Raw genomic sequence first — 22801 nt, forward strand, 5'->3', positions numbered from 1 at the left:
TAATCTCTCTGGATCTTAATTTTTCTCATCAATAAAGCAAGGGTATTAAAAGAGTCTAAGATTAGAAAATTCTATGATTTAAGGATATGGTACATAATAAGAAAGTAACAATTATGCTATACAATAATTTATACAACTGCAGACTCTTTTTTTTTGCCTGGTTGTTAGTTATAGTAAGAAGAGTACCTATTTGGCATACCCATATCATAGGCATAAATTTTCAATCGTACCTGAGAATTTAACTTGAGAAGATCAGTCTGAGAGTCATTGGATTCTGAACTGTCAGAGGCATGGCTACTACAAAAAATAATAAATTACTTTACATAATGTTTTGGTGGTGTTTTAAAATTTCAACTGTTACTTTTACTTTATTATGTCATTGGAATGGCAGAAATAGTTCTAGTTATAAAAAGGATGTTTACAAAGGTGGTGTAGATGTTTGATAGTTCTAGGCATTAGAAGAGAATATTAGAGGAATGATGACTGAAATTGATTGGATCATGTCAAACTAGAAGAGAGTATTAGAGGAATGATAACTGAAATTGATTGGATCATGTCAAATATAAACAAATTCATGAGTTCGAAATGATACTCTATCTGCAAACAAACTTTTGAGTCACCATTGGAGGTTACAGGGGCACTAACTCAAAGTCTGAAAACTTATAAAGGTTAAGAATCAAACATTTGTTCTGATTTTCCTATAGGAACTGCACTAAAATTAGTACCTTCCTTCTTCCAGTAACATTCCCTTGGCATTAAATTTTGCACTTATCATTCACTAACTTAGATTATTTATATGGTGTCTCTATAAATGTGTCGATTCTCTGTGGGTAATGACAGCATTAAAAACAATTTGAGATGTCTTTCACATATAGTACATAGTGGGTACTCAATATCATTTGAATAAATGAAGTCTTGATAAGTTCTGGCTGAAGTAACGTGCATGGGGAAAATTTTCCTCAATCTCTAGCCAGGATTTTCAGTACAGACTGACAATTACATCCTTGAATTGTTATAACAGGCCTTCCCTAACCAGGAATGGAACCCTGGTCGTGGTGGTGAGAGTCGAATCCTAACCACTAGAGAGCATGTAGAATAACACAGCAAATTACATTACTTTCACTATCTTGACCTACCTAGTCTCTAGATCCAATGTAATTTCTTTCAGAGAAGTATCTGAATCATCAATGACTTTTTCCAAGTTTATATGTTTCTCCATTTCGTCTAATTCTTTCAGGCATTGATAGTACTAGGGGAAAATGATAGGTAAGTTAATTATAAATAACTTATTTCCTAATTAAAGTAACTGAATATTTATAGACACCTGGAACATCAAGTACAACAAAACACTGAATGAACAGTCAGGATGTTAGAAGGAACAAACTGCTGCAGGCCCAAAGGCAGGTGATGTTATCTGGGCGTCTGGAGTCTGATGTATGAGCAAACGGACTTTACTTACCTTGGTTCGGTCTGGATCACAGTAGTCCAAGAGAGAGTCACAAAAGTGATATCCCATTGACTCCAAGTCTTTCGTGTTGAAATGAGTGCCTCTTTTATTACCTAAAACATCAATAAGTTTATCCACCTTTGATGATGAGTTAAACATTTTTTTTCTTAGCAGGAAGGCCTAAGTTGCAAAACAGAGTATAAACAAAACACCTGATATGATTCCATATTCTGTCCTCTGGATCTTCTACACTGGGGCAGGTCATTAAACAACTGACTGTTTTCCCTTGTTCCCTCTCCACCACCTGGACCAAAGCTGACATCTAAAAACACAGATTAATCTGTGTTGCAAAGCAGAAGAAAATTCAGTCAGAAAGTTATGAACTACTTGGTTACCAGTTATAAGCACCCTGATCATCGCTTAGAGAAAAACCTGCATAAATATTTAATGTTTTCATCATCATTAACAGTGTTATATCAATTTCAAGGTGCTTAAAAATTAGCCAGAAGTAATATGTCTGGATTTCTGGCACCTTCCTTTGAGTTGATACATTTTCTAATATTGTGAGTTACCCTAATATGAGGCATTCTAAGGATATGTTAAATGTGACTAAAAGCTTCCTTAAATGGAACTAGAGCACATGTTTATTTTACTTCAAGGAACCAATTAAAAAAAAGAAAAACAAAGCCCAGTCAACTTTGTCTTAAAAATAGCCAATCTACTAAAGATATTTCTATTCTGATATTTTAATTATGAGCATTGCTTTTTCTTGAAATCATTACAGTTGTAGGAACTCTTCTAAAAGAAAAACCCCAAACAAGCAATTAAAGATCAGATCATGAACCCACCACTTAGGTATACTATATATGTGGTAAAACTTCGTTTTCTAAACAAAGGAAAATGAGGTGATCAAGATACATACAGTAGGCATTTGTTAATTCATCCTATTTATAGAATTGATTAGATTACTGGTATGTATCTACGTAGGAAGAAACTGCTCACTATCCAGTTGTCAAACACTATGAATCTTACATTGAATGTGCTCCTTTGGTTTAACTCTGACAGTCATGAATGAGGGCCCTCAATCTTACCCAGAGTAGATCCACAAAAAGTGGCCTCCATGGTGAAGCTGTTCCTGATCCCCATTTTCCACATCACCACCCTTCCTGTTCCCTCTTTGCTCTTTTGAATATTAAACTTGCAGGATGAGAATGAAAACTGAAAAGAAGCAAATAAAAATGAGACCCACTGCTTTTCTAATCACAATGTCTGTCATAGGAAGTAGGGTTAGAAATGAAAAAGTAGGTGTGCAAAAGCATAATTCTCTCTAAAGCTAAAATAAAAGCTTCTGGAGCTGCTTTTATTTCCTGATCAGTGGAAATAGCTCATTTTAAGGATGACATATTTACATTTCTGAGAATTATAGGCTTGAATTCTGAAATAAATTTTACTTTATATATATATAAAACATATGCATTCAAAACCCAGTTGACTAATTCTTGATAATGTTGACTTTAAAAGGTTACAGGAAGGAGTCTAAACATATTTAGGAATGAAGATCAGTGTTGTAGATTTTTAGATACTGATGCTTTATTATCACATGAAAGATAATTTGAAAATGACCCTGAAAGATTGTTATAACATCAGTATCTACAATGAGTTTTTATAATTTAATTACCATACAATTGAAAAAATTTACTTTGTGTTCCATCCTGTGAATGTTAACACATGTATGTTATTGTTTAGTCACTAGGTCTTACTCTTCTGTGACCCCACAGATTGTAGCCTGCCAGGTTCCTCTATCCATGGGATTTACCAGTGGGTTGCCATTTCCTTCTCCAGGGAATCTTCCCAACCCAGGGACTGAACTTGCATCTCCTGCATTGGCAAGTGGGTTCTTTACCACTGAGCTACTAAGAAAGGCTAATACATGTAAAGGTTTGTGAAAACTGTCAACAAATTGGCACTTGCCAAGGGAGCCTGCCATCTACCTCTATAAGGATTAAGTCATGTGCTATAGCAGCTGCTGACCTCCAATACTCCCCCTGAAGGAGTTTAGGGTGGAAAGCAGGAATGAGACACTATGCTACGGGCAACTGGCAGGACAGGTCTTTAGATAGTTAGATACCGTCAGGAGCTGATTTTACGAGCCCAGTTCTTATATCTCCTCATATCTAGAAAAGCATTAAGGTCCTTCATGTTGACGATTGTTTCTCGAGACTAGCAGAAGCTTCACAAGACCAGCAGAAACTTTCTACAAATATGTGCTTGACTGCATGTACTTCCTGTTTACCAAAACTACATATATATGTGTCCTTTCCCGCTACCTCTTTGAACAGTTTCTCAGAGCTATCTGAGGTACTGTCTCCCAGGCTACAGTCCTCACATTGCCCCAAATAAAACTTACTCGCAACTTTCATGTTGTGCATTTTTTTTAGTTGATAAAACACTACCAAAAATCAGAATATAGAACAATTCTATCAGCTCTAAAAAACTCCCTTGTGCCATCCATTTGGAGTCACAAGTCTTTTGCTTATTTTGGAGCTATGGTAAACGGTTTTGCTTTAAATTTTGGTTTCCAATTGTTCACTGTGAGTATAGAGAACTGCAGCTGGCTTCTGTGGATAGACCCTGTATCCTTTGACATTGCTAAACTCACTCAGTTATAGTTTTTGTGGATTGCATGGATTTTCTATGAAGACAATCACATCTGCCTTTCCTTTCTAGTCTGCCTTTTATCTTTTTTCTTCCCTTACTGCACTTGTTAGAACCTCCAGTTTAAGGCTGAATTGAAGGGGTAAGAGTGGATATCCTTGTCTTGTTCCTGACCTTAAGAGAAAAACAGTCAAGTCTTTTATCATCAAGTGTAGTGGTAGGCTAGTGGGCGTTTTTCCCTTATATTTCAAATTACTGGTTATTAAACATTTCACATCATTGCTTTCTATGGTCAACTGTACAAACCAGTCAAAAAAACTAAATAAAAAAGCAGTTTACTGAATAAGCCTATCCATTCGGCTGTCCTGCATGGACAATATATAGTAAAGGAAAAGTCAAAATCTTAAAGGAGCTTACTTTATCTGGACAATTTTTGCTCAGCATAAGTGGAAAGATTCGTTGCTGTAAGTATAGTGCTTTACATCTATCACTACCATCACAGCCATACATGAATATGTTCTCTTTCTTGCTATGGCCATGAAGGTCACAATACAAAATAACCTCTCGTTTCTCCATCAATCTACCAAGAAGAAAAAGAACAAGTTATTGCATTTTATCTCTGCATTTTTCTTCTGTGGTTGTAATTATGAATTAACAAGTCTAACATCCAAATAAACAGCATTTCTTATGTCCTAGTTTTCAATTTCTTACTTCTGCATATTATTAATATATAATTTTTAACACCTACAATAAGCTATTAATTGTATATAAAATACGAATGCTTTAGCCTTCCACTATAACGACAAAATTTACCTTATTTCCAAAACTTTCTCCAACAATATTTCTCTGCTTTTTGGTTGTCTCTTGTTATACACTGAAAACAACTCACTCCTATCTTTGCCCACTAACTCTTAGATTCTTTCTGACTGAAATACCTTCCTTCTTCATCTTTGTAAATACAAATACTACCCCTTATCCATCAACACTGACCTCAGGTCGCACTTCCTCTCTAACTAGTGAAGCTCCCCACCAAATTTTTCTTTTCTTTGAACTCCTGTAGTATTTAATATTGGTACCATTTACTTGACACTTACCTAAATAGAATTTTAGATTTTCCATAGTTAATCTCGTTATAGAAAGGGAATGCTTCAAAATCTCTAAAACGGTGCAATGCATACAAGTACCCAAATATGTGTTAAAACTTGTGCCTGATGACTCGATACTGAAGCCAGTTAACATTCACCTTTTGAGTAACGTGAATAAATACCATTTTGAGAAAAATGGTACCAAAGTTTGAATTGATTATTTTTCTGGTAAATTTCTAATAAATAATTTACAGAAATCATTTCTCAAGAGCACAATTCTTTTAGCCTGTATAATTTAGGCATTCAGTGAATATTAAAGTAATAAAAAATAAGCCCCTCAAAACTGGTTGATAAAAATAACTAGTAGGCTTTCAAAAGGTGAAAAAGTGGTGGTATTAAAGTGGTAGGATTATGGGCATTTTTGCCTTGATTTTCATATTTCCAAACTTCATACAGCTACTCAAATAACTGAAATTACGTACACTGTTATATCTGGAAGGATAAATACAACTGTTAACAATTTGTACTAATATGAAATGTACTACTTTTATAACAAAATATTAAATCTTAAAATCAAAATATTCAAAGTTAGGTTTTTTTCAAAACAGTACTTTTTTAAACTACAGTGAAATTCCAAGCTGAAATCTGTTACATATATTAATTTATTGCCCTTTTTCATTTGATGACCAATAAATTGATATAACATAAGATTGACATAAAGCCATCAAATGATCATTGCAAATTTTTAGAATTAGATTATAAAACTATACATTTTAAAATCATTTCCCCAGTTTTAATGAACATCTGGTTTCTTTTAAGTGAGTCAAAATAAACTCTAAGTAATTAAATCTCAAAGAAATATTAATTACTACTTTTGAAGTGAAACAAAGCAACAGGGTCTCTCATTTTACACTGAATCCCTTTAGAAACAGTTGGGAGTTTTTTCTTACCCACAGTTAAGATATACTAAGTATCTTACACTAAAATCTATTATTTTCAAATACTCTAAATATATTTAATCTTAGGCATACTTACAGCTGCTCACCTTTCCACACATATGTGACTGTCTTTTATTCCATTTACTGCCTATGATTAATTGCATTAAGGTAGTTCTTTCTCTTGGAAGTCTTTCTGAAACTTACTGAATAGATTCCTGCCTTAAGCTTCTTATGAGACAATTTAAGAAGAACTAAGATAAACAGCTTTCACAGAGACAAGCCAAGGGGCTTTGGCTGTAATCCATCTTGTGTTGGGCCAGGCACCCTTAATGTCAAAGAGCATTAAGGAGACATTATAAATACTCAAATGGGCTCCAAAAGTTCCTTTCTATTAAAAATAAACTTTAAATTCTGGAATAAATTCAGATTTACATAAAATTGCCAAAAATAGTTGACAGTGTCCATATGGCTACCACTCAGTCCATTTTCCCCTAATGTTAACATAACCATGAAATATTGTCAAAAACTAGGGAACCAACATTGGTATATTACTGTTAAACTCCCAACCTTATTTGGATTTCACGAATTTTCCCAATAATGTCCTTTTTCTGTCCCAGAACCCAATAGAAGATACCACATTGCATTTACTCAGCTCTTTTGTCTGTCATCCCCAGGAAACTAAGTCAGACATGGGTTATTCTTTATCACTTAAATATTTCCCAAGTAACTTCAGAGAATCCTGAAATCCACATCTGTGAGGGGTATAAAACCAGGGTTTTCACTTCTTTTTGTGGGGATCTGCATTTCCCTCTCCATGTGTCTAAGATGAAAGGATTAACATGAAAGCTGAGGCTGAACTCAAGACAACTAGAGCCATGCTGGGAGCTTTGGAAGCCTGTCAGCTCCTCTCAGGGACTGGAGGTATCCCTGAGGTGGTCCTTCTTCAAATGGGGCTCTGACACTTGCACTAGGAGCCCTGGTGACGGAGCGGGGTGAGAATACAAACACTCTGTAACAGTACTTATCAATGTAACATTTGAACAATCCTAAAAAGTTTACAAAGAGTTTTTACACCTACATCTAATTCATTAACTCCTTTTCTTTTTACATTTGAGGAAACACTGAATACATTTAGAACTTCCAATATTCCAGTAGTATTGGACACTTTATTCTGGGCACTTTAGTAATAATCTCATTTAATCTTCCTGTCTGTGAAGTAAGTATTACTATTCCCACTTTACAAATAGATGAGGAAATGGAGGTTTGGGTTTGTTTCTAAACTGCTCAAGATTACACAGTTAGCAAATGACAGAGCAAGGATTCCCATTTGATGTGTTTTCATTTCAGTCTCCACGTTCTTAACCAAAAAGGTTAAGAGGCTTTGGACTTGGAATGGGTACTGTTTCACTCCAATAAATCTTTCTACTCTAGCAACGCCTGTTCCTGATTGTTATTACTTGAATCTGTTAAAGAATTCACTCAGTAATCCAACAAGTCTTTAAATATTACATGCATTTTACTGTTCTGATTCTTTAGAAAATTTAAAGCTGTTCATTTCTTTCTAGGGGCAAACAGACTATTCATGAAAGCTTAAATAAGTATGCAAACTTATCATCATCCTAAGAGACTCAACACAGAGCAATGTGTGGTCAATGCAGTACTCAAAGACTCTAGATGTAATTAATTTTCTAGATGTAATTAATGAGGGATTCTCAAGGATTCCAAAAGAAACATCATTAGCTTTAGGAAGAAACCAAATTTAGGACAGGCAAACTTAAGTTTCACTAAGCTATTAAAATGTTATTATTTAAAAGAAAGCTAGTGAATGTAGTGGCATAATGCCAGAAAGGTATAGAAGCAGAGGTGGGAAAAATGAGGGAAAAAATTAAGTAGCTGTAGTTAAACTATCTTAAGGAAAGTTAAGAGTAAAGTAAGTGCAATTGTGGGAGCAAAATTCTTACTATCAGGTTTACTAAATAAACAGAGGGTAATTTGAGGCTTATTTTACCTCCGGATCATGTTCCGGGTATACCAGACAGAAGGAAATGATTCCTTCAGGAGAGATGTATAGTTACGGTTTAAATCCCGTCCAGCTAAGGAACACCGATAATTTCCTACAATCACACCATCTGGATTCAGCATGGGTACCACCTTGAAGACGAACGTGTCCCGAAGCAACTTTGCATCACTTGAGTTTCCTAAAATATAATCTAGGAAGCCTTTCATGATCCAAGAGCTGTTGGTTTCTCCTGGATGTACCCTTGCAGTCAGAATCACGGCCTTTCGCTTTCTTGACTCACTGTTCTTCAAGGGGGTAGTAATCGTTAAAATATACACCATGTTCCTAGCAATTGTGTGGCACAAGACACGTATTTTACAGAACTTTGACCGTACTGGGTCGTTATTGATGCCAGACAGGTATTCTTGCAGGTTTGTGTAAGTGTACGGATAGCAGTGAGCAAAGTAGCAGGTATCTTTACTGTGTGGAAATTGAAACGTCCATGTAAGTGAAAAATGATGGTGCCTATCTTGCCCCTGGTTGTTTCTATAATACTTGATTTGGTCTCCTATTCTCTGCCAGCCAATATTATGAGCACTGGCCTCTTTCTCAGAATAAAACAGTGGGCGCATACCCCGATTATAAAGACTAGCAGGCTTGGTGAAATTGATAATAGTGAATCTGTAGACTATTCCTGCTTGAGTATTAGTGACTTGGAAATAGTACCACTGGGTGTGTTTATTTGTGAACAGGTCAGGTCGCACAGTCAGCTGGTATTCATATTCTCCCCTAATACACAAAAAAAGGAAGGGGGGAGACATAAAAATGTAAAAATGACATTCAAGTTTAAATAATAAAAGTAATAATAAATATACAAATAATATATTTGTATATCTACCTATTCATGGAAAGCTTTTTACTTGGGAAACAGTGTTTATTAAGCAGTATCTAATACCAAGTAATTGAAAAGATCACTGTTTTGAAATTTTCTCTTTTAACTGGATGTGAAACTAATTCTATGCTAATTCTGAAGCCTTTTTATCCCTTTGTAATTCAAGAGAGCACATTAAAAAAATGGGCATTTGACAAAAAATTATGTATTTTAACCCAGTTATGTTTCCTATAAAGGAAGTGATTAAAGAGTTCTTAAGTTTTTAAGAATTAAAGTCCAGTGTCTTTTTCTTTTTTTTTTACTTCAGACACATATTTGTTTTATCTTAGATTCTAACTCTAGAGATCTGAAATACAATCTCTAACAAAGGTTAAAAACATATATAAATTACTATGAGCATATGAATTACAAAATTTTAAACTCTTTGAGAGGACAGGAACTATATTTGATAACTATTTGCATTCCCCATACTTAATCATTGAAGATACTTAAATAAAAGCAAATTAAATTCATTAATACATTACTTATATATACAACAATTTCACCTGGTTAGTTGTGACTTTTTTCTTTACCAAGTAACTTCCTATTCTATCAGCATTATGCACTTATTACGTGTGTATATGTGTGTGTGTGAATTGGTGAAGTGAATGTTGCAAAACCTTAAGAGCTGTTGAATCTAGGTGATGAGTGTAGGTAGAACTATATTATGCTCTGTACTTTAGTGTATGTTTAAAATTTTTCACAAAATTTTTTAAAAAAAGAATATCCTTGAATTGTGTGCATATTCCCAAGCATGTTTTATAGAATACTCATCTGAAGACCTATTCCATTAAAAAGTTGGAGAACCAGTGTTCATGTGTGTTTAACAGTTCATACTGGCATACTGAAAAAGTACACTACAGAAACCTGCTTAACTTTCATTCATAGCTCTCAAAATTGTTTGAATCCAGAACCTTCCATACCTACCCTCTTATGATAAACTCTAATTAGCATCTATACTTCAAGAAATTATAGTTCAGCAATGGATACTAAAACTACTGTACCTAATCCAGCAAATAGTTGATAGTCTAGCTCCTCAAATAAAAATAATTAAAACCTACACTTTGACTACCTTCTGTAGATTACCACTCTCAAACCTTGCTTCAAACATCAAAGTATCATCACAGTTATCCACAGGCTGCTTCAAGGGTGTCCGGTTGCCCCCAACTCGGGAATACACAAAACACGGCTCTTTGTAGGCTGATGAGAGACCATAAAGATGTTCAAGCCATATCTAAAGTCTATAGGCTATTCTGCAAAGAGTTTGGAGCTATAGTATAATTGAAGTGTCACTAAGGGTTATAAATTTTAATATGACACTAACATATAGGTTTATGTTGGAATAAGAAAGTCTGAGTATTTAGATTAGAAAAGCCATGCCTAGAATAAATTCATGTATTTCTCACAGTAGAAATACATGAATTCTACTTCTGGTTATAATGAAGTAATTGTTCCTGAAACTGTCTTTTCACTGTAAATGACTATAAAACTGGATTAAAAAAAAAAAAAAAAACATACGAATTAACCATTTCCACGCATTCAGACAACACAAAGATTAGAACTACATAAAGTTCTTGAAAAAAGATAAAAACATGAAATAAGCTCATGTTTTAACTTTAGATTTCTTCTTGGGAGTACTTTTTACCTCTTAGAAAGATGTCACTTAAGGATAGCATAACAGTCTTGTTGAGCTGAGGAGGCACAACTGTTGCCTGGGGCTGCTGAAATTAGCACCCTAGGTAGTAGAAGAAAGCTACACAGAGGGGGGCTTCAGTAATCTACATGGTGGTTGCTTGGCTGAAGACCTGGCTGTACAAGCACAGGATATGATTAAGGAAGACAGGACAGAGTGCTCCTGAGATAGCAGAGGATAAACATTCTGGGATATATTGAAATTCCAACTTAGCTAGAATAGAAAGGCTTCACTGAGCACTGCAGGCATTTAACTGTGACTCTACAAAGGTTGAATATTAGGCATAAAAACCACATTTAGGAGAAGGGTCATGACCTAGAATGAATGACAAAATAAAAACAGATCTGTTTTATAAAGAAAGTAAACCAATTCTAAAAGAAGCAAAATGATTTGTCAGGAATTTAGCTGCCTTGCAGAAAAAAAATTCAATGCAATTAAAAAAAAGAAAACTCCAAAACATGTCTTTCACAATTTCCCACATGTGATAAAAAAAAAATTATGAAGCATACAAAGAATGAGGAAATGTGATCCAATAAATATTTATATATTTAACAGACCCCAAGATAACTCAGATGGTACGATTAACAGAGAAGGACTCTGAATTTATGTTAAAAGGAAAAGATAATGAATAAACAGATCAACTAATAAAAAAAGGAAACTATAAAAAGAATGAAATGAAAATTCTAAAAATAAAAAGTACAATAACAGAAATGAAAGATTTACCAGATGGGCTTAAGAGAAATTGAATATTGAAAAAAAAAAAAAAAGACTCAGTGAACTTACAAACAAATGAATACAATTATCCAAACTCAAGACCAGAGATTATAAAAAGGAACAAAGATCCAGTGAATGTGGGACATAACTAGAAATCTACCACATGTATACTTGAAATTCCAAAGGACAGAAGAGAAAGAATATCATGGAGAAATTACGTGAAGAAATAATGGTTGAAAATTTCTCAAATTTGGATAGACAGAACTATTAAACTATGGATCCAAGATGTTCAGCAAACTCCAAGCAGGATAAATACAAAGATAAACAAATCTAGGCAGATCATAGACAGAAGACACAGCATATATAATGTGGAACAATGATATAAATTATGTCTGACTTTTTCTTAAAGAGAACAGATGTCATGAGATAATGGAACAATATCTTTAAAGAAAAAAATGTGAACCCCAAATTCTTTATGCCCAGTTGTTTGGGGACTTCTTCCTCCTACAGCTACAGGTCTCGACACCAGTCTGATCTCTTACCCTTTCATGCCGAGGAGAAACAATGGTTCTGTTCTGTTGACAACTCAGTGTTGTCTCACCATCCCTTATTACTCTCCCTTGATTCTGTCCACCCTTTTATAAGATATCTTTTCATTAAAATTTCTTAAATTACATTTGCCATCCAATTCCTGACAAGACCTTGACTGACTCACCTCAGCTACTTTAATTTTATATCTCATTTAAGTTATGTGTGGAAGTTATAAGGTAGGTCAGCTGGGTAAATATTTGAAATCAAATTGAAAAAAATCAGAGGTGCTTTTCTCACCTCAGTTATTTAAAAATGCATGAATATATGATTTCTGTAATTGCTTACTATATAGGAAGCAATCTCTGTGAATTCCTCTATTTTGCCAGCTCTTTAAATAAAATACATGTTCCCTGCAAGTTATCTTTAATATATACTCTAAGATATACAAATGTGATGGTGAAACTGTACAGGAGTCCCATACTTCCTGACATTAGGGTTTCAGAAGCAGCAGTTTAGAATACAGGTTGAGACTTCTATGTTTGATTATTAGTACACTTGATGCCAATTATTAATCTTGAGTGTCAAGAACACTTTCCTGAGATATAATCTTGGATAATATTTGTGATGTGGGATTTTTTTTTTGGCAATCCCAAGAGATGCATCAAACTGGCATGAAATGAAAATAAACCATTTGAAAGACTGCATGAACGTGACCTATAGACAGACAGGTGCAGAGCACTCTGCTGGATATATCTTTGAAAACTGATGCGAAGTTTAATTCCATCTCAATGAAACTCTTCAGTCTCATGGTCAGCATGAAGCTTCATTTTAAAATAACTGTGCATAAACTGCAGTATGCACCTTCAAGAATACATTTAGCACTGAATCAACATCTGCATCAATATTAACCAAACATAGTTATGGAGTCAGGGATTTCCTGGTAATTGGCAATTTCCACTACAAACAGCAGAACAAATACAAATAGATTAGCCCAGACACCAATTTATTATATTTTATCGCAACATGTCTCATTATGTACTCACCATCTTCGGCTAGATAAACCACAGTTTCTTCCTTGGAGTTTGCATAAAGGGGTTCCATCTCCAGGCCCGTGGGGATGTACATTGGCTCAGGATTTGAAGGGGTCCAATCTGGAGAAAAATCATTATTTGAATATGACTTCCAAATAAAGCAGTAAGATTTTATTGTATATTTTCAAATTATTCATTGATAGATCTAGGCTCAAATCCAGCAAAGCTGGATTCTCACTGAAAGTAATAATGAGCATGGTCACACTTTAACAAAACCCCTAACATTTTATTTGCACCCTGTGCTCAGTCACTCAGTCATGTCTTTTTGTGAAACCCATGGACTGTAGCCTACCAGTCTCCTCTGTCCACGGGATTTTTCAGGCAAGAATACTGAAGTGGGTGGCCATTTCCTACTCCAGTTTGCACCTTGGTTCTAAGTCATTATATAGTTCACGATTATTTTGTGCCACCACAGATTTAACACTGAAGATTCTATTTCTCCTGGGTGCTTGATGCCTCTCTAACTTATCTTTGGGAAACTTACTTCACCGTTTTATTCTCCCTTTCCCTGCATCTTCAGTCTTTTGCTTCCTAATGGTTGCCCCCTAAGCTTGCATGCATGGTTCAAGTTTCTTTTGTCTCCCCATTGAAAGGCTATCCTTGGAGCCACACTTTTTCCTTTACCTATACCAGCTTTCCTACTCTTCATTATCTTTAGCACCAGATTTTTGACCATGATCTATCTGGTTGGGAAAAAATGATTTCACGGTCCAAGCACCCCTTGTTGTTCCCACTCTTTAGTGGACAAGAATTTGGTGACTCATTCTACTTATTCTACGTATTATTGGATGCTCTGTGTCAGACTGTGCTTCACTCTGGGAATAGAAATGCTCCAGTAGAGGGAGCCAGCCTCTGCGATCCCAAATACATTTGCTGAAACAAACAAAAGAACTTGGTGATGAGAAACAAGTGTTGCTGGACAAATACGTTTTTGGTGTTTTATGTACAACTGCTTCAGCAGCAGAAGTGTATCTGACATGATGAATAAGGGTCAAGTCTAGCTACAGAAAAAGCACAGAGCAGAATATCAATGAAAATATTCAACAGTGTACTTTGTAGGGTTAATAACACACAATACAACTGATAACAATAAAGCAAATTAAAATTTAGAAGTGAGACTCTCATTAGTTGAAAACAATCAACTCAAACCAAAATTAACAATGAACTGATAATACAGCACCTGTTTTAAAATTTCAGGGAATTTTAGCTATTTACTTTTTTTTTTTAACCATCTTGATACAAAAAGCTGTACAGTCTGACCTTTAAAAAGTACAGTAATCTCATTTTATATCTTCATGCAATTTGAGGATACCTTTTCTCACTTAGGTTACAAAGTTATTTCATTTTCTTCTCCCTCTTATTAAAAGTTTCACAGAGGAATTAACCTAATGTCTGTGTACAAATGCAATATGACTTGCCATCCCTGTCAACTTTGAGACTACTTTAGAAAACCTATTGACAGGCTGTATTCCTATAACTGTGGTATTTTATTAATAGAAATTCTTTGGGTATTGATTATAAAAGGTGTTCCTCTCCCAAGATTAATTTATGTTCCACTTTCCAATGCTGAATAAAAGGTTCAGAATAAGTCATGAGCTATATCCGGCCCATGGGCTATAGTTTTATTACTATAGAGCCTGGACTCTAAGCCTTAGCTTTTCCTACATAAGAAATCTCCCCAAATATTAGTGACATAAAACAGTAATTTATCTATCTCAGCTGAGTGATTCTTCTGGTATGGGTTAGGTCCACTCATGTATCTTGATCAGCTGCAGGTTTAGCTGGAGGCTGGCTGATCTAGGATAACCTCAGCTCATCTCTGCTTCACTCTCATTATCTAGAAAGCTAGCAAGGAATCGTTCCATGGTGGCTGGACAGGGTTTAAGAGAAAACAAAACTGTACAGTCTCTTGAGGCCTAGGTCAACACTGGCATGCTTTCTTTTCTGCCACACTTAATCTGGCTAAAGCAAGTCACAAGGCCATCTCAGATTCAAGGGATAGGGCAACAGTACACCTCTTCGTGGAAGGAGATGCAAAGTGGTATTTCAAAGGGTGAGGATACACGGATCCCCATGGAGAATTATGGCTACTTTTTAAATTGAGAAAAATTTACATATTATATATAATATGATGTACTCATAAAACTGTACAGTTTAATGAGTTTTAAAAATATATAATCATGTAACCAATACACCTATCAAAATACAGAACAGTTTTCTTTATCATCTTAGAAAGTTTCCTCTTGCCCTTTCCAAGTCAACCCCTACCACTGGTTTCTGTGACTGTAAACCAGTCTGCCTGTTCTACAACTTCATATAATTGGAATCATATATAGTCATCTGTTTCTGGCCTCTTTAACTCAGTATGTTCTTGGAATTCATCTATGTTGTGTTTACCAGGTTTTTTTTCCTTTTTATTGTTGATATGTATGCCATTGTATGGCTATATCATAGTTTGGATATCCATTCACCTACTTCTGAACTGGTTCCAGTTTTTGACTATTATGAATAAATATGAAAATGAAAATTATTGCAACTATTTTTGAGGACATATATTTTAATTTCTCTAAACACCTAGGAGTAGAACCATTGGTCACGGAGTAGATACATATATATTTTTTGTTGTTTTTGTTAAAAAAAACCTACCAAACCTTTTGTATTAGAATCCCAGTTCTACATTCTATTATTTGGAGTTGTCAGCCTCCTTAAATTAAAAAAAAACAAAAAAAACTGTTGCCATCCCAGATGTAAAGTTCTTATCTCACTGTGATTTTAATTTTCATTTCCTATGTTGAACATTTTTCCATATGTTCCTTAGCCATTATATGTCTTGCTTTAAGCAAAGTTTGCTCAAGTGTTTTGCTCATTTTTAAGTTTTTTTCTTTTTAATATTGATTTGTAATAATTCTTCATATATTCTGCATACAAGTCCTTTGTCAGATATACATTGGGAATGTTTTTTTATAGACTGTGGCTTGCCTTTTCATTTTATTAACTGTGTCTTTTGATGAGAATTTTTAATACCAATGAAGTCAAGTTTATTAATATTTTCATTGTTTCCTTTTTCTTTCTCGAGTCTCCCTACAGTATTGTTGCCTTATTCTATGGTTACGAAGATACTGTCTGGTTTTCTTTTAGGACTTTAACATGTCAACTTTTATGTTTAGGTCTACAATCTATTTTGAATTAATTTTTTGTGTATTAAGTGAGATAGAGGTTAAGGTTTATTGTTTTCTACATGGATCCCAAGTCATTACAGCACAAATTATTGAAAAGAATTTTCCCTTATTCCCACTGGATGGTTTTGGTGCCTCTGTCAACAATCATTTGCTCTCTTTCTGGATTCTATTCTGTTGCACTGACGTATTTATCTTTTTTTGCCAATTATTTGTGCTCACTTTTCAAATCTACCAAAACATACTTCTATCCATAGCTCACATGACCAGAAACAAACCAAATGTTTAAACAAATTGTTTATTAGGAATTATACTTATGAAAAGTACAGAAACAAAAATATAGCTCAGTGATTTATCACAAAGCAGATACCACTCAGGTCAAGAAATACTATATTGCAGGTATCACAGGTGCCCCACTCATGTCCCCTTCTAATCACTACCTTTAAAGGTAACCATTAGCCTTCCAGTGTAATCACTTCCTACTTTCCTTTATAATTTTCAACTTAAGTATTCACATATATACCTATATATAATATATAGTTTATATTTACACAAATATACACCTGAAACTATAGTTTTGTTTTGCCTACTTTTGAACTTTACATAAATTGAACTACATAGTATATATTCTTCCGTGCTTTTAAACATATATTTTGAAATCAGTCATGGTATGTGACTGTAATTTGTTCATTTTCATTGCTATATAATATGTAACTATAAAAATATTATAATTAATTTATCAGCTTCTTGTAATGGCCATTGGTGCTCTGTTGGTTTGGGGGTATTATGAACAACAGTGCTACAAACAGCGAGCATATGTGCCCACATTCCTCTTGGATATATACCTGGGAGTAAGGATTCTAGATCGTAGGGCATGTGTAGTTTCAATTTTAGTAGATAATACAAAGCTGTAATCCAAAGTAGTTATACCAACTTACATACCCACTAGCAGGCTATGAAGGCTGTAGCTGCTGCACATTCTCACCAATGTTTAGTACAAGTTAAAACCTGGTCTCTCATGATTTCTAAGAAATAGTATACTCAGCCTTGTTAATAATCGGAAACGCACATTAAAACCACAATGAGACATCACTTCATAGTAAGGTTCAGGATATGTTTACTGGCTGTTTGGATATCCTTTTTAATAAAGTGCCTGTTCAAATCTCTTGCCTGTTTTCCAACTGGGCTGTCTTTTCCTAATTATTTGTAGAAGGGCTTTTGTATATTCTAGATGTGACCTCTTTGACAGGTATATATTGCAGACTGTAAGTATATAATCCCAATCTATAACTTGCCTTGGTTTTTTAAAATAATGTACTGAAGTTCTTGACTTTGCTATAGTCAAAATTTTCAAACCTTTCCCTTACAGTTAGCGTTTTACTCCTTTTTATTAATATGTTCCATTAATAGAATATATTCCATTTTATTCTTTCCCAATTTTAGTATCATGAAGATATTATCCTGTATTATTTTCTGGAAGTTTTGTTGTTTTTAAATGTAGATGTACATTTACATCTACAACCAACCTGCACTTGATTTCTGTGTAGAGTAGGAGTGGAGTGAGTTTTTATTTTTTAAATACTAAAATCCAGTTATTCTAGCACTATTCATTGAAAAGACTACATTTTAATTATTCTTCTGAAGTTTCACTTTTATTATAAATCAGGTGTCTATTTGATCACTTTCCAGAAAACACTGTACGCTTCGGCTATCACTCTCCAATCTCCTAGCCTTCAAGCCTCTAAGCAACCATTAATCTACTTCCGGTATATACTTGCCTATTCTGGACATTTCAGATAAATGGTATCAAACAATGTTTGTCCTTTTGCATCTGGCTTCTAAATGTTTTCAAGGTAAATCCATGTTGCAGCATGTATCAGCACTTCCTTTCTTTTTATGTACAATTAATAGCCCATGTGGATATACCACACTTTGTTTATCCATTCATCCACTGATGGACATTTGGGTTGTTTCCACCTTGGGCTATTACGAGTCATATTGGCATATTAACACTCATGTACTTTTTTTTGGACATGTTTTCATTTCTCTTAGGTATATTACAGGAGTGGAACTGCTGGGTCAGATGGCAACCCTGATACACTTTGGAGAGAAGTACCAAACTTTCCCAAAGTAGCTATAAGATTTGAGGGTTCTGATTTCTCATCAATTTTGTCATCTGGTTTTTTATTTTAGTCAGCCTAGTGACTGTAAAATGGTATCTCATTGTAATGTTAATTTGCACTGCCCTAGTGACTAACAGAAGCAAAGATATTAAGAAGAGGTAGCAAGAATATACAGAAGAACTGTACAAAAAATATCCTCACAACCAAGATAATCACGATGGTGTGATCACTCACCTAGAGCCAGACATCCTGGAATGTGAAGTCAAGTGGGCCTTAGAAGCATTACTACGAACAAAGCTAGTGTAGGTGATGGAATTCCAGTTGAGCTATTTCAAATCCTGAAAGATGATGCTGTGAAAGTGCTGCAGTCAACATGCCAGCAAATTTGAAAAACTCAGCAGTGGCCACAGGACTGGAAAAGGTCAGTTTTCATTCTAATCCCAAAGAAAGGCAATGCCAAAGAATGCTCAAACTACTGCACAACTGCACTCATCTCACACGCTAGTAAAGTAATGCTCAAAATTCTCCAAGCCAGGCTTCAGCAATATGTGAATCGTGAACTTCCAGATGTTCAAGCTGGTTTTAGATAAGGCAGAGGAACCAGAGATCAAATTGCCGACATCTGCTGGATCATGGAAAAAGGAAGAGAGCTCCAGAAAAACATCTATTTCTGCTTTATTGACTATTCCAAAGCCTTTGACTGTGTGGATCACAATAAACTGTGGAAAATTCTTCAAGAGATGGGAATACCAGACCACCTGACCTGCCTCTTGAGAAACCTATATGCAGGTCAGGAAGCAACAGTTAGAACTGGACATGGAACAACAGACTGGTTCCAAATAGGAAAAGGAGTTCGTCAAGGCTGTATATTGTCACCCTGCTTATTTAACTTATATGCAGAGTACATCATGAGAAACGCTGGGTTGGAAGAAGCACAAGCTGGAATCAAGATTGCGGGGAGAAATATCAATAACCTCAGATACACAGATGACACCACCCTTATGGCAGAAAGTGAAGAGGAACTCAAGAGCCTCTTGATGAAAGTGAAAGAGGAGAGTGAAAAAGTTGGCTTAAAGCTCAATATTCAGAAAACGAATATCATGGCATCTGGTCCCATCACTTCATGGGAAATAGATGGGGAAACAGTGGAAACAGTGTCAGACTTTATTTTTGGGAGCTCCAAAATCACTGCAGATGGTGATTGCAGCCATGAAATTAAAAGATGCCTACTCCTTGGAAGAAAAGTTATGACCAACCTAGATAGCATATTGAAAAGCAGAGACATTACTTTGCCAACAAAGGTCCATCTAGTCAAAGCTATGGTTTTTCCAGTGTTCATGTATGGCTGTAAGAGTTGGACTGTGAAAAAGCTGAGTGCCGAAGAATTGATGCTTTTGAACTGTGGTGTTGGAGATGACTCTTGAGAGTCCCTTGGACTGCAAGAAGATCCAACCAGTCCATTCTAAAGGAGATCAGTCCTGGGTGTTCTTTGGAAGGACTGATGCTAAAGCTGAAACTCCAGTACTTTGGCCACCTTATGCAAAGTGTTGACTCATTGGAAAAGACTCTGATGCTGGGAGGGATTGGGGGCAGGAGAAGGGGACGACAGAGGATGAGATGGCTGGATGGCATCACCGACTCAATGGGCATGAGTTTGAGTGAACTCTGGGAGTTGGTGATGGACAGGGAGGCCTGGTGTGCTGCAGTTCATGGGGTCTCCAAGAGTCGAACACGACTGAGCGACTGAACTGAACTGAAGTCACTAAAGATGATGAACATCTTTTCATGTGTTTAGTGGCCATGTGTTCTTCTTTAGAGAAATGTCTGTTCAGATCCCTTGCCACTTTTAAATTGGGTTGTCTTTTACTGTGAGTTATGAGAGTTCTGTATGTTCTTTACAAGTCCTTTATCAGATATAATTGTTTGCAAATATTTTCTTCCATTCTTTAGGTACTTCTTTGTTTTTGATAGTTTCCTTTGTAGAATGAAAGTTTTAAGTTTTGATAAAATCCAGTTTATTCATTTTTCTTGTTTCTGTGGCTTATACTTTTCATCTTCTAACTAAGAATCCATTGCCAAATCCAAGATCATAAACATTTAGCTCTATGTTTTTTTTTTCTAAAAGGTTTATAGTTTTGGCTCTTACATTTAGTTCCTCATCCATTTTGAATTAATTTTTTTTATACGGTGCGAGGTAAGTATCAAATTTAGTCACACTGCAAATATGTGTATATAAATGGCAAAAGCAGATATCCTTGTCTTGTCTTTGATCTTATAGGGAAAAGCATCTAGTCTCTGTTCTGTTTCACTAATCTCTCTATACATATATCCCTTCACTAATACCACAAGGCTGTGACCACTGTAGCTACATAAAAGGTCTTGAAATCAGGTAAGCTGATTGTTCCCACTTTATACTTCCTTTCAAATTATTCTAACTATTCTAGTTATTTTACCTTTCCATATAAATCTGTCTATATCTTCAAAAAGTCTTGACAGGAATTACCTGGAAACTGTATATTAATTTGGGAAGAACTGACACCTTTACTAGATTGGGTTTTCCAATCAATGATCATGGTGTATTTCTTGAGATTTATTGACATCTTCTTTGATGCCTTTCATTAGTATTGTGTAGTTTTAAGCATACAAGTATTAAAGGTGTTTTGTTAAATTCAAACCTAAGTATTTAAATTCTCCAAGTGATTGCAATGACATTGTTGTATACTGTGGTAGGGGTTTGGATTACACAGATGTATGCATTTGTTAAAATTCACAGACAGATATACTTAGGTTTGTATATTTCATTGAATGTAGAATTTAGCTCAAAATAAAAAAAGAATTACAAAGACTGAACTTTAGAGGTGAAATGTAAGAATGGCTACAACTTACTCTGAAATAAATGGAATAAGATGTCCCTCTTCTTGCTCCAGGTCCATAATTTATGGGTTTCTATTAACTTTATCAGGCACCTGGGTCTTATTTCAGGACCCAGGAGTATGTCAAGGCTGTATATTGTCACCCTGCTTATTTAACTTATATGCAGAGTACATCATGAGAAACGCTGGGCTGGAAGAAGCACAAGCTGGAATCAAGATTGCTGGGAAAAATATCAATAACCTCAGATACGCAGATGACACCACCCTTATGGCAGAAAATGAAGAGGAACTAAAAGCCTCTTGATGAAGGTGAAAGAGGAGAGTGAAAAAGTTGGCTTAAAGCTCAATATTCAGAAAACGAATATCATGGCACCTGGTCCCATCACTTCATGGGAAATAGATGGGGAAACAGTGGAAACAGTGTCAGACTTTATTTTGGGGGGCTCCAAAATCACGGCAGATGGTGATTGCAGCCATGAAATTAAAAGACGCTTACTCCTTGGAACAAAGTTATGACCAACCTAGATAGCATATTGAAAAGCAGAGACATTACTTTGCCAACAAAGGTCCGTCTAGTCAAGGCTATGGTTTTTCCAGTGGTCATGTATGGATCTGAGAGTTGGACTGCGAAGAAAGCTGAGAACCGAAGAATCGATGCTTTTGAACTGTGGTATTGGAAAAGACTCTTGAGAGTCCCTTGGACTGCAAGGAGATCCAATCAGTCCATTCTAAAGTAGATCAGCCCTGAGATTTCTTTGGAAGGCATGATGCTAAAGCTGAAACTCCAGTACTTTGGCCACCTCGTGCGAAGAGTTGACTCACTGGAAAAGACTCTGATGCTGGGAGGAATTTGGGGCAGGAGGAGAAGGGGACGACAGAGGATGAGATGGCTGAATGGTATCACTGACTCGATGGACGTGAGTCTGAGTGAACTCCGGGAGTTGGTGATGGACAGGGAGGCCTGGCATGCTGTGATTCATGGGGTTGCAAAGAGTCGGACACGACCGAGCGACTGAACTGAACTGAACTGACTGAACTTTTAAGCGAAGGTATGACTCAGCTATGGCTTTCTGTGGCCTTGACACAGTAAAAAAAAAAAAAACTGTAGCTGGACTTTAATTGAATATTATTTACCAGTATCATCAACCATAAGGTATTATTCAGTCAGTGGTTACAGGACATAAAGATAATTGCAGAGAAACATACACGTACGTGCACATACACATACACATACACACATATGAACGTGTGAATAGGTAATGGATCTGTTTAACAAACCCCCCTTACACCCCACTAAATCTCATGCTCTATATGCCCATAATGCCCTGCCAAATCCCCAAAACAAGGCAAAAATATATAAATACATAGAACTTGGCCGTCTACCTAATAACAAAGACAACTTAATACCCAAGATTGTTGCTGTTGTTCAGTCACTCAGTTGTGTCCAACTCTTTGCAACCCCGTGGACAGTAGCATACCAAGCTTCCCTGTCCTTCACTATCTCCTAGAATTTGCTCAAACTCATGTCCACTGAGATTAGACAGA

General features: G+C 35.6%; 2 protein-coding genes across 8 annotated transcripts in view; one reads left to right on the forward strand and one right to left on the reverse strand.

Moving 5' to 3' along the window:
• The window catches only part of CYREN (cell cycle regulator of NHEJ), a 194372-nt gene that overhangs the window by 76130 nt on the left and 95441 nt on the right, over window positions 1-22801 (forward strand). For 2 of the 7 annotated variants that reach the window (XR_015162052.1, XR_015162046.1), the window contains exon 6: window positions 18313-21294. The exons of 4 other annotated variants lie outside the window; for them this stretch is intronic. The gene's annotated coding sequence lies outside the window, so the exon portion shown is untranslated. Of the gene's footprint in view, window positions 1-18312; window positions 21295-22801 lie in introns of those variants that run through there. One more of the 7 variants, XR_015162050.1, reaches the window with a different exon arrangement.
• The window catches only part of AGBL3 (AGBL carboxypeptidase 3), a 97276-nt gene that overhangs the window by 48632 nt on the left and 25843 nt on the right, over window positions 1-22801 (reverse strand). Inside the window, exons 5-12 of the mRNA XM_086395551.1 lie at window positions 13037-13144; window positions 10117-10255; window positions 8134-8913; window positions 4520-4682; window positions 2539-2665; window positions 1460-1560; window positions 1137-1249; window positions 231-297 (exon numbers count right to left, since the gene is read on the reverse strand). Of these exons, the coding sequence (XP_086251677.1) occupies window positions 231-297; window positions 1137-1249; window positions 1460-1560; window positions 2539-2665; window positions 4520-4682; window positions 8134-8913; window positions 10117-10255; window positions 13037-13144 (1598 nt within the window). The remainder of the gene's footprint in view (window positions 1-230; window positions 298-1136; window positions 1250-1459; window positions 1561-2538; window positions 2666-4519; window positions 4683-8133; window positions 8914-10116; window positions 10256-13036; window positions 13145-22801) is intronic.

Source organism: Bos grunniens, chromosome 4 (assembly GCF_055505025.1).
Source record: "Bos grunniens cultivar Pamir isolate PY7600 chromosome 4, Bosgru_T2T1.0, whole genome shotgun sequence".
Classification (NCBI taxonomy): Eukaryota; Metazoa; Chordata; class Mammalia; order Artiodactyla; family Bovidae; genus Bos; species Bos grunniens.